The 16,212-nt window shown below is 52.4% G+C and overlaps 6 protein-coding genes across 6 annotated transcripts; 4 read left to right on the forward strand and 2 right to left on the reverse strand.

Annotated features, from left to right (window-relative positions):
* Positions 1–539: 539 nt before the first annotated feature.
* On the reverse strand, positions 540–1,683 carry CPAR01_13072 (uncharacterized protein; the record flags this gene model as incomplete). Its single annotated transcript, XM_060497326.1, has 4 exons — positions 540–817; positions 868–1,211; positions 1,283–1,515; positions 1,579–1,683. The coding sequence occupies 4 exons, from the start codon at positions 1,681–1,683 to the stop codon at positions 540–542; spliced, it is 960 nt and encodes a 319-aa protein (XP_060343719.1).
* Positions 1,684–3,083: 1,400 nt separating this feature from the next.
* On the forward strand, positions 3,084–4,693 carry CPAR01_13073 (uncharacterized protein; the record flags this gene model as incomplete). Its single annotated transcript, XM_060497327.1, has 5 exons — positions 3,084–3,609; positions 3,664–3,833; positions 3,912–4,211; positions 4,305–4,445; positions 4,508–4,693. The coding sequence occupies 5 exons, from the start codon at positions 3,084–3,086 to the stop codon at positions 4,691–4,693; spliced, it is 1,323 nt and encodes a 440-aa protein (XP_060343720.1).
* Positions 4,694–5,537: 844 nt separating this feature from the next.
* CPAR01_13074 (uncharacterized protein) lies at positions 5,538–5,760 on the forward strand (the record flags this gene model as incomplete). The annotated part of the gene is made up of 2 exons (XM_060497328.1): positions 5,538–5,623; positions 5,682–5,760. 2 exons carry the CDS (start codon positions 5,538–5,540, stop codon positions 5,758–5,760), a joined length of 165 nt encoding a protein of 54 aa, XP_060343721.1.
* A 1,444-nt stretch (positions 5,761–7,204) lies between these two features.
* CPAR01_13075 (VHS domain-containing protein) lies at positions 7,205–8,887 on the forward strand (the record flags this gene model as incomplete). The annotated part of the gene is made up of 5 exons (XM_060497329.1): positions 7,205–7,216; positions 7,427–7,822; positions 7,869–8,339; positions 8,395–8,551; positions 8,607–8,887. The coding sequence occupies 5 exons, from the start codon at positions 7,205–7,207 to the stop codon at positions 8,885–8,887; spliced, it is 1,317 nt and encodes a 438-aa protein (XP_060343722.1).
* Positions 8,888–9,346: 459 nt separating this feature from the next.
* On the reverse strand, positions 9,347–9,871 carry CPAR01_13076 (uncharacterized protein; the record flags this gene model as incomplete). The annotated part of the gene is made up of 1 exon (XM_060497330.1): positions 9,347–9,871. The coding sequence occupies one exon, from the start codon at positions 9,869–9,871 to the stop codon at positions 9,347–9,349; it is 525 nt and encodes a 174-aa protein (XP_060343723.1).
* Positions 9,872–9,988: 117 nt separating this feature from the next.
* Positions 9,989–11,448, forward strand: CPAR01_13077 (uncharacterized protein; the record flags this gene model as incomplete). The annotated part of the gene is made up of 3 exons (XM_060497331.1): positions 9,989–10,466; positions 10,521–10,864; positions 10,921–11,448. 3 exons carry the CDS (start codon positions 9,989–9,991, stop codon positions 11,446–11,448), a joined length of 1,350 nt encoding a protein of 449 aa, XP_060343724.1.
* Positions 11,449–16,212: the final 4,764 nt, after the last annotated feature.

Here is a 16,212-nt window from a genome sequence, read left to right on the forward strand (position 1 = left end):
GCGGGGCAGTCGGACTATACTTTGTGGTTTTTGGGACTTTGGATTCGGATCGACATTTAACTCTACTTCAGCCTGCAGCCGGGCGGCCAGGGCCCTATGCCGGTCTAGACTAGTCGGCTTACTTGTCTCATCTTACTGTTGCCTCGAGTTGTGTGTGTGAGGTCCAGTTTGTATGGATCGGCAGACTAGGCTTCCGGACTCAGTCGCGTAAGGCAGCGACTTGTGGCAGCGTGTCTGGCTGTGATTGAGCAACGTAGATTCACTTCTTGAAATGGATCTCAGGGAACAAAAATTTCGTCACAATGAATGCAGTCACCATCAATCGAGACTCAACCCTCGCGCAAGAGTACTAGCGGCAGCAGGAGATGTTGAGGGTTACGAGAACTGAGATCAAGAGATGCGTCTTCATCCTAGAGAGACTACGCTAAACAAGGAGGCGACATTGTGTTAGGGGGATTGGACGGCAGAGACGAAAAAGCTACCGACGATGACAGACAAAGTACTCCAACCTAAGCACTAGTCCTGAGACAGAACGAATCCTATTTTCCAGTCCAGGCCTTGGTGAGAAGCTCTTCGATGCCTATGGGGCGGATATCTGGGTACTTTCCGTTCAGGCGGTTACCCTGGGGCACCAGGATCCTGCCCTCGACGCTCATCAACCCGAAGAGAGCGATCATCGCCTGCGTCTCCTCCATTGACGCCGGTCCTGCGCCGTAGCCAGCCGACCAGACGGTTGCCTGGCCGTTTCTCAACTTCTCTTCTCCGTCATAGACGACGTCAAACTTGGCTCCTGGCAAGAAAGTAGACCATGTCAGTGCTACGTGACCCTTATAGCACTTTGCTTCGAAGATTCAAGACCGTACGTACCCGTGAGTTTCTCCGCGATTCCCAGAATCTCGTTGAACGTGGTGTCTGAGCCGCTGATGATGCTAATTTCGGGCCAGTCGGTGTCGTCGAGCATGCGAACGACGAAGCGGGCCACGTCTACCGAGTAGGTCAGGGTCATGAGCTCATTGCCTGTTCCGGGGATCGCGGCGCGGCGGTTCGCGATGTCGACGCCCCAGGTGTGAGGGGCGAGGTTGCTTGGGGTGTGCGGCATGCCAAAATAGTCCATGAACCACCCGTTGATGACGCGGGTGTACGTGAGGCCAGTCTTTTTGAGGGCGGCGATTGCGTCCAGCCAGGCACCGAACACCGCCGCGTTCGTGTCGCTGGTTAGGTGTCAGTGACTCCACGGCAACTAAGACAGGAAGGTGTCTCGGGATGGAAGGAATCTGCCTACTCTGGAGAGACCCAAACTGAGAACTCGCTGGGTACGAATCGATGGGTCGGCTTGGCCTTGTCGGCCGCGGCGATGAGATTGAGCTGTGACTGAGCGGCCTCCGGGCCCACGAAACCAATCGTGGAGATGACTGTCTCGACATTGTGCCTCTCGAGCAGCAGGGATAGCGCCTCGATGTTGCCGTAGTCAGCAAGCACAATCTTTGCGCCACCTGAGGCGAGTGTGGTAGGAGCCTAGAGGGCCTGGTCAGAAGGGGTTCAAGCGTGTTCGCATGTGGCTGCGGCTAGAGCATTCACCTTTCGCCTAAGCAGGATCAACTCGTGCTTCTTGCTGAGCTGTAATTGTTCAACGATGGTCTTACCGACACCGCCCGTGCCTCCGGCGACTGCGACTACTACCATGATTGGGTGTGATGGTAGTTTAAGAGTTGTAGGAATTGGGTTGTGTGTTACTGAAGTTGTCAAGTACCATGGATAACAGCTGGATCCTTCAGCACAAGACCGGATCCAACACGGTTGTACTTATAGTCGACCATGAAAACATAAAGCAATCTTGGAGTCTCGGAGGCCTTCGCAGAAACCCGCCCCTGTGCGGATTTTTCGAGAATGCATTGACTTCAGGCTTAGGGGCAGCGGATCTCAAGTCAAGACACATGTGGCAAGTAATCGGCTGGTTAAAGATGTCTGTCTTTATCGAAAGAGGGAGCTCCGGAAGAAGCCGTCGTGTGGTGCAGAGAGTGCCATTTCCAACATCGCGGCAGACTTCCATGTTGCGGACGTCAGGCGCAATGACATGTTCAGCTGGCGGAGTTTTGCCCCGAGGGTGACTCGTGTGTGTGAGCTTGGTATTTAAAGTTGTCGGAATTCGGGCTCCGCGGCCCCCTTGACGATAGAATGGCTGTCTTTCAACGAATTGCAACGGTCTTGTATCTTGTGCTGCCAAGCCTTGTTTGAACAACATCCTCTGCACAGTGTCATCAACATCTCCTGCTGGATCTCGTTGTACGAGTCGCGTAGCATCATTCTACTTCGCTCGGATGACTAGAATCACATACTATCATTCCCTTGGAGGAAACAGACGACTGCGTAGATGATGGCGGTCTCAAGGCATTCTCACGACAAGTTCGATATACCAGCAGAATATCAATCAGGGTATGCAAGGGTGATGAACCAAGTCCCTCCTCATGGGGGTGGCATTTCATCCCGACATTCACGGCATCTCACTCGTAAATTTTGAGAATGAGATTGAGATATGCTTTGGTCATGCGAACTTCATGCAAGCCCGGTGCGGAACAAGCCTGAAAGTGCCGTGGTTTCGTTGTTGTGATGGTTGGAGTTCACGCTTAAACTCCGTTTAGTGAGTCAGCGAAAGATTTCACAGTCAAGAAGAGTACTCTCAGTGGGTAGAGGTAGTAGCGGACAATGAAATCTGGTGTGGGCGCTACCGGGCCATTCGAAGAACAGGAAGCCAGTCGGCCCTTTGATTCTATCTGGACGGCAGACGTTCGAGGTCCGGTCCCGCCTCCGCGGAATGCGCGCGGCGCTGATAGACGATAAGCCCACGTGCAAGGTCATGTGATGGCGCGTTCAGCCTGCGTCTGGGTCCCGGCGCGTCCGTCGTCGTGCCCCCCGCGGTCGCCCACTCGATGACGCACGACACCTTTCTGGCTTTTGATACTGAATTCCTGGTTCTGAGACCCAATCATTTCGCATGCACACCACGGCTAGCTGCAGAGCGATCCGACCTCAAAAATTATCCATCGACTTATTGGGATACAATTGAGGAGAAGTATTTTAAAATCATGCCAGCCCGTAAGCGTGCTGCGTCGCCGGCTGCTGAGGATGAGCCCCGGCGGCGGTCTCGGCGCGTCTCAAGCACTCCCAAGAAGAGCATGTATTTCGAGAGTGACGACGACGATGATGACTTTGATGGAGATGCGAAGGTCGAGGTTGACAGTGATGAGGTGCAGAGCGAAGGTGATGATGAAGAAGAGGAGGAGGAGCAACCCAAGAAGCGTGGACGTGGACGGCCAAAGGGTTCAGTCGCTAAACCTAAAGCTAAGCCACAGCCCGCGCCCAGCAAATCAAAAGCAGTGAAGAGGCAGAAGATTGAGAAGGTTGAGGATGAGTATCAGGATGACCAACCTGAGGAAGATGAGGACGAAGAGGAAGATGACGAGGAAGATTACGAGAGTAGGGTCACTATCATTCCGCATGAGAAGCTTCGAGGGCTCGATGGACAGGACTACTCCGACGACACCGTTCACAAGAACACTTTATTGTTCTTGAAGGACCTCAAAGCTCACAACCAGAGATCTTGGCTCAAGAGTAGGCCCCACAAGGAAATCCTCTTGGTATTCTACGAATACTGATTTAGTCCAGGCCACGACGGCGAGTATAGACGCTCCCTAAAAGACTGGAACACCTTTGTCGAGACTATCACACCAAAGATCACCGAAGTGGATTTCACCATCCCAGAATTACCGGCCAAGGACCTCGTCTTTCGCATCCACCGCGATATTCGCTTCAGCAAGGACCCGACTCCTTACAAGGTACCTTGACATTCCATATTGCCATCAGGTTGCTTGAAACTCCGTGGGAGAATGACACTAATGGTCAATAACTCACAGGCTCACTTCTCTGCGGCATGGTCTAGAACGGGTAAGAAGGGACCTTACGCCTGTTATTACATCCATCTTCAGCCAGGCTCTTGCTTTGTGGGCGGCGGCTTATGGTGTCCTGAGGCGTCGCACTTGCAGAAGTTGAGGGAGAGTATTGATGAGCGGCCGCGTCGGTGGCGTAGGGTCTTGAATGATGAGAGGTTCAAGAGGACTTTTTTGCCCAAATCGTTGCAGAAGGGGGGCGAGGAAGCGGCTTTGAAGGGATTTACTGAGACGAATAAGGGGAATGCGCTAAAGACTAAGCCCAAGGTATGCCTATGTCGGATTTTTTGTCCTGCAATCTATTAAGGGCGAACAGAAGACCACGGTCATTGTGGATCGTTACTAATCACGCTTTCGTAGGGCTACTTGGTCGATCACCGCGACATCGAGCTATTGAAGTTACGCAACTTCACGATTAGCAAGAAGGTTGATGACAAGGTTTTTACCGAGAACGATGCCCAAGAGCAGATTTGTGAGATCATTGCCGCGATGCACCCATTCGTAAGTAACCCTTTGCCGACTGGTTGTCGTTTGGATGATGGATGTGCTGACACATGATGTAGATCACCTTCTTGAACAGCATTGTCATGCCGGACTTCAATGCAGACGACGACGATGATGATAGCGACGAAGATGAAGAGAACGAGAATGGCGACGCGAATGACGATGCTCAAGAAAACGGCGATGCAGAGGAGACAGGGGATGAAGACGAGGAAGGAGGTAAGGACTGGAGCACGCACAAGTTCTGATACTTGGTTGGGATAGAACACCCTCTCTTCCTTCTGGCACACCACACCTACTCGAAGGATATTGCTATTGTTCAAGCTGGCGCGAAGCCATTGATTGGAAGCAAAGACAGCCCGGTGGGAACGAGTTCTAGCTGGATGATGAGCGATGATGGCATTTCGTGTTGATAGTTAAGCACGTGCGTAAGTGCTTGTAGGATATGAAACAGGCGCAGGACACTCCTGTGCGGTCTTTGCTGGCGTCGACTACAACAAGAAGGATTGCACTGATTGTGATACTCCCTTGTTCGTCCTATAGTTTCTACAACCTTTGATCGTGAAGTCTACTCAAGTGCTCAGCCCGACTTGGAAGATCCGTTCATCCTACGCCAACAAAGGGGGACGGTATCCCTTTGTTGCCTGAAGTACAACCATCCATCAGAAAACCTGATGAAAGGATATATCCTCGGAATCTGTTGCTGGCATGTGTCGGGGAACGGCTAATGATTGTTTGACACACAGCTTTCGAGGTTTCAAGTCTTCAACGTTTCAATCTAACAGCATCTCTGAGTATGCATTGAGTCTTTCACGCTATGTAGGGAGCACAATAAGCCATCGGCTTAGATCTAGAGAGTCGTAAAGACTTGGCCAAGCTTCTGGTCCCTTAGTATATGGCTTCAGAGGGTCCTCGGCCGAGACTACTTAACCAGAGGGATCGAAGCCACCAGACAGAATCTACTTATCCTCATCAACAACATCAAATGATTTCATTCGCACATTGTTAAACTCACCGAGCCATTTTCTGACCCGCCACTCTGGTGTTTCATTTCGACTACAGCTACCAACTTTCCTCAAACTTTTCATCATCATGACTATGGGTGCTGTCAACGCTTTGGTCGACTTTTGCAAGTGGGCTACTGCCAAGCAGCCAGACGGCTCCAACCGTCAGTACAAGTATGGACATTGCCACAACACAAGATGCCATTAGTCCATGGACTACAGCAAGGACAAGTGCCACTGCTTCGACCCTGTTGAGGAGGCCCCGAAGGATTATCGCTGAGAAGGATGCTGGTGAGGATGCAGAGAAGTAGACAGTAAGTTTGGAAGACAGGTACTGCCGAATCAAGATTTTGTGTTTCTTTACTTGACTATCAGTTTTGCATTGGTATGGAGTTGCACCAAAAAGTCTGCGATTGAAAATGTCCTAGATAAATGAACAAAGATGTCATTGCTTCATAGCTAAGTTGAGGTACGCCGTGAGTTAAGTGAGCCTGAACGAACAATCGGACCCATCTTTCGAGACTAGTGCCTAAACATTTCTCGCAAGACCGATTATCATAGGATACTGCCTGACTCGATCCCGTTCAACCCGGGAAGCAATACCTTTGGACTGCACTCGCAGGCCGCGATAGCCAGGTTCTTGTTGGTAACTTGTGCCATGCTTGGACTCGGAGCTTCAACCCATTGAACAGTGACCAAAATTCCAATCAAGTTCTAGAACAGCTTTGAGAAGCCAGAAGCAACAGTTGAGAGCTCCCAAAAAGAACGGAAAACGCGTGAAATGCATTTCTTCTTTCCAATCATTAGACGTCCACGAGGTTCAAAGCATCTTTGGAGAATGTAGGATCACATGACATGTTGTTTCGGCCAGTCACTACGATTGGCCAAGCCGGATCACGGCGCCGAGCAGTGCCGGTGGTCCTCAGGGGAGTGATGACTCCACAGGGTTGAAGCTGGTTGGCCCAGGAGAAGTGGCTCGTGCTTCCAGCGTTTGTGCGAGCTTTGTTTCGTCAGATGTGCTGACGGGACATCCCAAAGCTCACTGTTCAGAGAGGTCCGGCCAGCAGTACCTTAGGCAAGGTACCTTGAACTCGGGTCATCTTCTCCAACCATGTGCCTTGCCAGACCCAAACTTTGATGGGGAAGACTTGAGAAGCCGAGTGAAAACTCTTCAATGCTTGAGTGAATTTGTTTTTTCTCCTTTGTTTACCAGCATGCTGCATAATACCTGTGTTCAAGTCCAGTTTTCAGGGTCGGTTCCACGGGCTCTTGAGTGAAACTACGTCAGCGGGGCCCAGCACACCTAAGGTAGGTAGGCTCACGCGCACCCGAAGAGTACGTACCGGAGACACCCCGCGGAGCTAAGCTTGGAGGGCGCCCTCCCTGCCCCACCAAGACTGCCTCGTCCGTCCCTCATTCACTCACTTCATGCACATTCCATCCCGAGCCCGACCCGGAGCCCGATCTTGACGACGGACTACATATCTATCATTTGCATCGTTTTCGACAATCTGAACAGCCTCACTAGCGAAGACCGACTACCTTAGCTCCAGGCTCCCGCATCTGCCACCCTCATCCTTATATCCTCAGGCGGACACTCCTCCGCTAAGTAGCGGCGACCTCACCTCTCGACCCCTCCTCCGGCCAGCCACCTGGGTTGAGCCGCAACACCACAGCTACATACCAGTCCTTGCTTGCTTAAGGACTACTGCCCTTTGAACTCAAGATACCTCACTGCATTGTACGCCGGGCATCATGTTCTCTCAGGTACGCGCCCCCCCTCATCTCTAGCTCTCCGCAATATCGGGTGGTTACAGCCGCACGGGGGCTTTCGGTGAGGCTAGATGGATTGATAGTGGATGCTCAAGAGCTACGTTGTCTTGTGATGATGCCTATTCAAAACCCTCCGAAAGCTTCATGTAGCCTCAAAAGAGCTATGTTACCTGTAGAGTACACAGGAACTGACACCAAGGACAGAAGAAACCATATTCCGCCGTTACGGTGAGCGTTGAGACGCTGACCGCCGAGACATACGATGAAGATGACATGAGTGGCATCCCGGACCTTGTGGAAGTCATCAAGCTGCAAGCTTCGGGCCCCGTAGAAGCTGCCCGCGCCATTCGCAAGAAGCTCAAGTACGGCAACGTCCATCGCCAGCTCAGAGCTTTGACCATCCTGGACGGCTTGATCCAAAACGCTGGCCCACGTTTCCAACGAGCTTTCGCCGACGAGCCCCTGTTGGAACGACTGAGGGTCTGCGGAACCTCTGATCTCTCTGATCCCGACGTCAGAAAGAAGTGTACCGAGTTGTTCCGCAGCTGGGCTCAGTACAAGAGCACGCCAGGCTTGGAGCGTATTGCGAAACTGCACCAGGTACGGCCGACGTTCTTACTCGCCGATGCCAACTAATTTCTTTTAGGAACTACCCAAGCGCAAGGTTGCTGTGACTCAGGAGCGATCCAAAGCTGTGCGGGAGACTGAGAATCCTTTCGGGGAAGAGGAAGAGGACAAGCCTCCTTCGCCCACCACCCGTGCGGGCGAGTCATCCAGGCCTCAGCAAACGCCGTACCTGCCTTATGGCAACACATCCAGTGTCACCAACTCCTTGAGCCACTCCAAATCCTCTTCCCATTCTGGCGGCTCCTTCTTCGGGTCGTCAAAGGATAAGAAGAAGAAGGACAAGGACAAGAAGAGCAAGCGCAAACCCTTCAACCTGGAACTGGAAAAGGACGCAATGAAGAGCGCGATTGCTGAAAGTTCCATCGCCACAACCAACCTCACCAACCACCTGCAGAGCATCAACCGTGAGAGAGAACGGATCTCTGATAACGCCCAGGCTGTACAGCAATTCGAAAGCTGCAAACAGCTTAGACGAAAGATCCTTCGTTATGTAAGTCACGTTCGCGCCTCGCCGCCTGATGCTTTTCTCTGACTAGTTGCCACAGATCCACCACATTGAATCCGAAGAGTGGCTCGGCAGTCTCCTTCGCGCCAACGACGAGCTTGTCACGGCGCTCATGACGTTCGAGCAGCTCGACCGCTCGATCGACGCCGACAGTGACTCCGACGATGAACTTGCCGAGCAAGCTCACATGTACCGAAGTAAGCGTCCACGTATTCCTATCGATTCTCAAGAGCTCTACTAATAAATTTACAGTGGTGACGGAAAAGGCCAAGCAATCCATGTCTCCGCCTCCCCCTGATGTTTCTGGTCTGAGCATCGGCAACACTCCGTCCTCCCGTCCGCCTGCTCCACCCCGACCGGTCCCGATGGCGAGGCGTTCCCCGCCCGCACCGGCTCCGGCGAAGCCCCCGAGACCTCCTGTCCAGAAGGTTGTTGAGCCTGACTCGGAGGAGGAGGAAGACGACGATGACCCTTTTGCCGACAAGAACGCCCTGGAGACGCCCGCGACCGAAAGAGCAGAGCCGAGATGGTGATACCAAACCGTCATAACTATTACCCATCATACTTTTCTATCTTCTTTGTGCTTTCCCCCCTCTCAGTCAAGGATATCCTGTGATGACGAGGGATTGAATAAGTGGTCGAGAGACTGCATCAGGTGCAAGTTGAAAACCTCAAGTCATCTAGCAAAGCGCCCCGTTTAGACATTTTCATTGATGAATGATTCAAGAGCATACATATCTACTATTTCGGTGCTATTAATAATGCGCACTACTATAGAGTACATAACGTTCCCCTTTCCAAACATCCGAAATCGGTCACCGACTTCCCGCCGTTGGTACCGACTCGGCCTCAACTCCCCTTTGGGAACAGCGCCCGGGCCCCCAACGTCCCCGCCGAGCGCCATTCCGGGAGCTATCGCCCGACGTGCCCCCGCCGGAGATGCCACGATCCCGCAATCCCCTCGGCGGCATGTGTTTAATTTTTGCATCCTGTCAAAGCTCCCCCTCGCGGTAGAGCTCTCTTCGATGTCCAATGGGATCCTCTCTCGCGGGGCACGGGTTTCCTCTCACAAGCTCGGCCGAAGCTCTTGCTACTACATCTCGTGGATAAGACGCAAAACAAAGTTGTGACCCCGCGGTTCGATGTGACGTAAAATCAGGGCCCCGACGTTGCACCGCAGTGGGATTTATTGAATCCCTTTCGATTATCGATAAGCTCGGGCTACATTTTGGTAACGTCTTCCGCGACTCGCGCACCGGCATGTGGAGCGGAGGGCCCGATGGTAACGCGTGCGGATGGTGCATCGAAAGTGAGATGTGACATGGAATAAGATGAGAAGGTTCCCTTTTCGGGAGGGGGCCTGTAAGAAGAATTCCCGTGAGGCCATCACGACTCGCGAGGGATGTTCCTGCATGCCATTTACAAGGATGGCGGAGAGAATATTGGCAGTGATTCGAATCCCGCACGCTCAACCCGTCATCGCCGACCCGGGGGCAGCAAGAATGACCGTCAGACATCCTCCGTCTAAGACATCTATATGAGCGAGCTCTCCTCCTCCAATGCCATGATCTTGTCTCTTCAGCCTCCAGCAAGCGTAGGCCACTCACTCATTCCCTCCCCGAAAGTCCGCCAAGATGCTCGCCCTCCTCGCCCTGGCCGTGGCCATGGTCACCGGCGCCCACGCCGCCGCCAACACAACCACCACGCTCACCCCTGTCCTGCGGCCCGAGTGCAACAAGACGGACCCGGCCAACCTTGTTCCGTCCAACGACATCACTCTCAACTACGGCGCCGCCGACGACGTGAGCCTCGTCAGCGTCGTCCTGGCCATGAAGTACCCCTCGGTCGTCCTCGAGGAGGTCGCGGCCATTGCGAGCGTCGAGTGCGCTGAGGACGCGAGCATCACCGTCACCTTCAACGCCACGGCCGCCTTTGAGCAGACGTCTCAGCAGTGGCAGGCGCTCGACGACTTTGTCATGGTCACGAATCACCTGGGTAACTGCGATGCCGAGAACGAGCGCGGCTTCTTCTTGGTTGACACCGTTACCTGGGACGCCGAGACTCTTCAGGTTGTTGCGAACGCTCACAAGAGCGACGTTGCCAACACGGCTAGTAAGTCTTTGTCTCACGCCTTACACAAAGACATGTGCTAACCACCTTGACCAGCATCTACGGAGATTTCCTTCTCCAACGTCCCTGTTCAGAACCCCGCCAGCAAGCGTGACATCAAGTGGGACGACGGCGGCGTTCACATCACGAACACCCTCGCCCTCCCCGCCGACACGAACCTCTTCACCTACGACCCGTACCTCTCCGTCACCGCCGACGAGGCCTCCCTGACGTCCAACATGACCTTCTCCGGCACACTCAAGTACAGCATCATCCCCCTCAAGGTTGAGCAACTCGCCCTCGACATTGACACCACCTTTGACGCGGTCCTCGGCCTCACCGTCGACGTTAAGGCGCCGTACTCTGGTAACTTTACCTACGACCCCGAAGACCTGGGCTACGTAAGTGATCACTTCTCAAACTTGCCGCATTACACCGACTAACATCCGAATCCCAGAACTTCGTCGACATCCCCGGCATCATCAAACTCGGCCCCGCAATCGGCTTCGCCATCGGCGTCGAACTCGAAGCCGACGCCAAAGCATCCATTACCACGGACCTAGGCATCTCCTTCCCCGACGCGAAACTCCACCTCGACCTCGTCGACGCCGCATCCTCTTCCGCCACGGGCTGGGACCCTGTCTGGACCGCGCGCGCCAACATTTCCGAAAAGGCCGCCGTCGGCGTGAACCCCTACGTCGACCTGGGTGTCGAGCTCGTGTTTGAGATCCTCGGCGGCGCCATCGATCTCAGCTCGGGGGTAACGTCGCGCTCTAAGCTGGTGAATGACTTTGTGCTGTCTGCGAGCCAGGGGGTGAATGGGACGGGTATCAGTGTTGGTCAGAATAATACGGGTTGTGAGGAGGGGCTTTCGGTGAAGAGTGATTTCTTTTTTAGCGTTGTTGGGTTTGCGACGCAGTGGTGGTCGCAGGAGCTTTACAGTGTTGAGGTGCCTGTTGCGGATGAGTGTTATACTTGGTTGTGAGGTGTGGTTTATGAAGTTCGATGATGCGGCTGCCAAGGTCAATGGGATCGGAATGATCAATATGGTGATGAGATGAATATTCTGAAAATCCCACATGATGTCGTTATATGAGAAACGAAATTGACAAGTCTTCAAGCGTCAACCTAGAACGAATGCTTGTGTACCTGGAAAGACACCGAGTTGGCTTGTCTAGGGTACTACGACCGATTGCAGATGATGGTTGATCTCAGGTAATTTGGACCTTGTCTGCTGCCGATCATTCCATCTGGAGACGAAAGGAACCAATCTTTCTACCGAGTGTTCTTTGTTCGAGTTCAGTTCAGCCCTGTCGATTGCCTCGAAGAGAGAAAGGATATGCCGAGCAACCCTGCAGGCGATGTTCAATCTCTGCGGCTCTATCTTTGAGAAGATTGAGAAACTTCCCTTGGCTATATGGCCTGAAAGAAGCAAGTCACTTGTGCTAATCATCTATTACCTACGACCGAATCTGGTTTGTCGATTCAGTCATATGACGCTTGATAGGAGACTCAAATCTGCCGTCCTTTCGGAGCAGCCGATTAAGTTTACGATATAGAAGCCCACGAATGGTGAGAAAGGGATTGGCAGTCTTCGAGAGCCGGCATCCGTGTGTACAATCTAGGACAAGACTTCAAGAGGAGGCTCCGAGAAACAAAGACATATATCTCAATCTAGAGATAGCTAGGTGCTTTTATGGCCAGTAGCCAGATTTTCCCGGAAGATGTCTCAAGCTACATGCTAGTAGTCTCTTCTTCAAGGGAGTGAATCATACGTACTTCAGTCAGCGATGCATTTGAGGAAGGATCGCATGCGAGATAGCCCTGTGTACGAAACCGTCCTTGAGAATGTTCTCCTGAGTCCTTTCGTGGCCTTTCCATGTCGGTGCTCTCGCTATCAGACTAAAAACTTACTTTTATCAGCACTCACTCATTCATCGAAGCCAAGGTATCAAACCCCAAAAGGATCTTGAAATTTCATCGTTTTCACAGATGATACGAAGCCGCGGCACATTCCTGCCCAACGACTAGTCTTCTTCTCATGACAATGGACTTGTCCATCACAACACTTCCTGGAGAGCCTCCTGGACCGCCTCGGTCCGCCATCACCCTTGGCATTAGGGGATAAAGCCGAGGCACTAAGAAAGGACGAGTATGGAGGGTTGGTGAGGAGTAGGAGTATGGCGGCGGCACATCATGGCTCACGCTGTCTTCACTCTTCATCCAAGGCTCACCAGGTCTAAATGCCATACTTGTGAAGAATCCGTCCCCTAAGATCGAGCTCGTAGGGAATGATACGCGGTTTCGAGGTAGTTTTCGCTTATTGAGACCCACCACTCAGTCATATTCTGTCACTCGACGTGGCAGACGCAGTGAAGGATATCCAGCTTGCGACAAGATCATACACCACGAGACCACTTTCGAAACTGTGCCCAGTGATGCCTCATCAAGATGAAGCCCTCTAGTGAGTCGCTCCCCAATTCGTGAAATGCATGCCTCTCGGCGTGCGCCCTGACAAGCCGCTCTAGGCAGAACATGACACGGCCCGATACCCATGTAAGCTACTCTGCCTTTTCTCCAGGGACTCCTTTGCCCTTGTCTCCGGATATGCGGTGCGGTATATCGTCATGAGATCATGAAAACCATTCTCAATATACGTACCGTATCTGATATAGCCCAACGGAGCAACTCTTCCACACTTCGTAGCCTTTTCGAGTGGACTGAGTGACGTGTATGTTGTTTCATGGGTGCATATATACGTCCACTGCATGTACTGTTGATCCATGCACTTTGTTTGGAGCGCGAATACATGTAGCGTTCGCGAAAGCTCCTCATCGCTGGATTTCTTACCGCTATTCATGGCGGGAGGCATAGAATATTGGTGACTTACACGGTGAATGCACCCATCTTGCATTACGCTCTGCTACCTGGATACCACGACAAGCTGGGTTCTAGCATGAAGGCAGCTACCTTGACAAGACTACATAACCAGGTCAACTCCGGATACAGCGCCTGAAGTGTACATCTATTTACCCCAATTCTGCTTGAGCAAACCGGCGGTGAGGAAGGCCTCGTTTATCCGCCGCGTTTAGCCTAAAACACGCGTGCTCCCGATCTGGCATCTACCGGTGAAGAAATGCTGCACGCGACCCCCTTGCCCATATGGTCTTTCTGATCTACTGGAGGTTGATTCGAGACAACATCTCCTTCAGACCTGTCACCCATGTTAAGGAACCGAATCCCTGGGAAAGATGGGGTTGGTTGAAATACCACCACTTCAGCCATGATGGATGGCACTGCCACCCGGAGTGGCTACGCCATAGGTGCGGTACTATTCCTCTGACACAATATGATGTTCTCTGGGGTGGGAAGAATCTTCACCAGTTGCTCCGTACAATGGCAATAGCCATGCCAGTGCAACGTGCTTGAGGAATATGGGGTGCATGTCCCCTTGCTATATAATATCAGCTCTACGAACAAAGTCGATGTGGCTTTCATGATCACTTGGTGTGTGTTTAACACAATTCAAGTTCAGGACATCATCCCTTCGGATTCCATAACTATGCTCTTGCTTAAAATCCAAGTCGCGAATACCCCATCCTAGTACAAATTCGGGTATTAACCAGTCAAGGATAGCAATAAAGAAGTTTTCTCTTCTCTCAAAGAACCGTGGAGGCACTTGACCCGAAGTCCCGGGCCCGAAATTGCTGAGAGAAAGTCACCTGGCACACAAATTCTCACCGAGTACCATCATCCCTGGCACCTCGGTCAGCCACAAGCGATGCTCAGCGGAAGGATTTCCCAACAGAGTCACATCCCGCTCTCTTCAACCTTGGCTAATCAGTCTGACTTGCCAGAACACCGGACCGAATAACGGCTGAACAAAGTCGCGCATCCTCCACCCTCGAACAAGTCGTTACGCGTGGCTGTCTCGATCCGTGAAGGAGCGCCTTGTGACTGCTGATCCGAAGCCAGAATCCGCAGTTCGTAATAAACGGAAACCAGGAAGAACTTGAACGGCCTGTCCAACAGTGTCCGAGAACCCACGTCGGCCGTACGGCCCCTCTCTCGCTGAAATATCATCCCGGTTTCCTCCCTGTCATTTACGGACAATCAAGCTCGCTCCCGGCTGCACAAGGCCGGGGGCGGGGGAGGACTAACTGACCTCTCGCGTCACAACATCCTGTACGACGGTACCCGGGAATAGACAAGATCTGACCCAATCGTGTCACGCCTTGCATACATCGCCAATTCTTTTTACCCTCTCTTTTCCCTTGTTCGTCTCACCTCTCTCCCCACGGGACATGCCTGGTCCCGCCCACCGCGCAGTGCGAGGGTAAGCCGAGGATTGTGTCACCCTGTGTTCAGTACCTCAGCCCAAAGTCTGCATACAAGATTGAAGCACGACTACCACACATGGAAACACCATGGTTCCTGCTGAACGACCCCGTCCGAGGCTGTCCTGCGTGGCACCGCGTCTACTAGCTTCGGCTCGGGTTGCGGCCTCCGCTGACTGCGAGATTTGTCGGGCCGCGCGATCGCTAAGCCTAGCTCGTGGCATTGGTCTACAACCTGTTGTACTCAGAGGTGAAGAGGCGCCAGTCTCGTATATGATGACATGGACTCTTCGATGACCTACCTTGAATCCCTGATGGCTTGATCCGGCGACTCCGAGAATCTCAGCATGATCTATCTGACAGCACACCGCGAGCCTTTCTCCTGGGACACGCATGTGTTCTGAAACCTTTGACTTTTCTGTGATGGAAAGAAGACGCGAAGAATAGCGTGAGAGGCTGGTTTCTGGAATGAGCAGGCGAGACAGCAAATTTGACTTCATCGCACAAACTTTTGCACATGACCTTCACAACAAATTCTTGCGCACCCTAAGGGACCTTTGAATGTTCTTTTTAAGATTCTAGGGATAGGTACAGGATACTGTTGATGCTTATGTCGGCCGAGATACCTCACCGTGATACCCATTCCGAGTTCGTGTCGGTCGTAGCTGTGCTCCTTGTGCTTCTAAGTAGTTACTCGAGGCTGAAGAGATCGTCTGTGTAAACCCGTGTTGAAATATGTCCCCTTCTTGGGTCGGAAACGGAACACAGTATCCATGCCATGTTTCCCAAAGCTACACAGAGACAGCGGGCTCTTTTGAAGCCGAATGGCTGCCTGCGTCCGCCGCTCAGGTCCAAGGCACAGAATCGTGTTGGTTTTCATCTTGGCATATCTTTTGGCAGCAGATGCCGAACATGAACACGCTCGGGATCGAGGTGGTCATCATTGACTGAGACCGTTATCGCCATACAGTACCCTGCGATCTTGTAGCTACGCCAGCTTATGCTTCATTCGAAGGCAAGTAAGCAAGACCTAAGGATATCGGGCCGTTATGACGTTTGGCACTTTGCGGGTACTTTCGATCGGGGTCCTTTTATGGCATGGTTGAAAAACTTCCCGAGGGGATGAACAATGAATTGTGGTTTACTTGTATCGAGTCCGGTGGTAAGCTCATCAAACAATCTAGGAATTGAGTAGGTACAATGTCCATCACTTGGGGATCTGACCTGTGAGTTCATGCAGCGTCTTGTATTAGGCTTCCGCATGAGCGGAAGCCAAAGAACTAGACTGAATAGATAGTCTCGGGCGACACTAGCCTGGCAGAGTTCCATTTCAGCTATCTGTACCTATTGAGTGAAGGAACCACTTGATGATGCTATATCGTGGTTCATCATTGGCAGGCGGAGGGTTCAAT

This window comes from Colletotrichum paranaense (assembly GCF_030867605.1).
Source record: "Colletotrichum paranaense strain IMI 384185 chromosome Unknown Scaffold_12.1, whole genome shotgun sequence".
Classification (NCBI taxonomy): domain Eukaryota; kingdom Fungi; phylum Ascomycota; class Sordariomycetes; order Glomerellales; family Glomerellaceae; genus Colletotrichum; species Colletotrichum paranaense.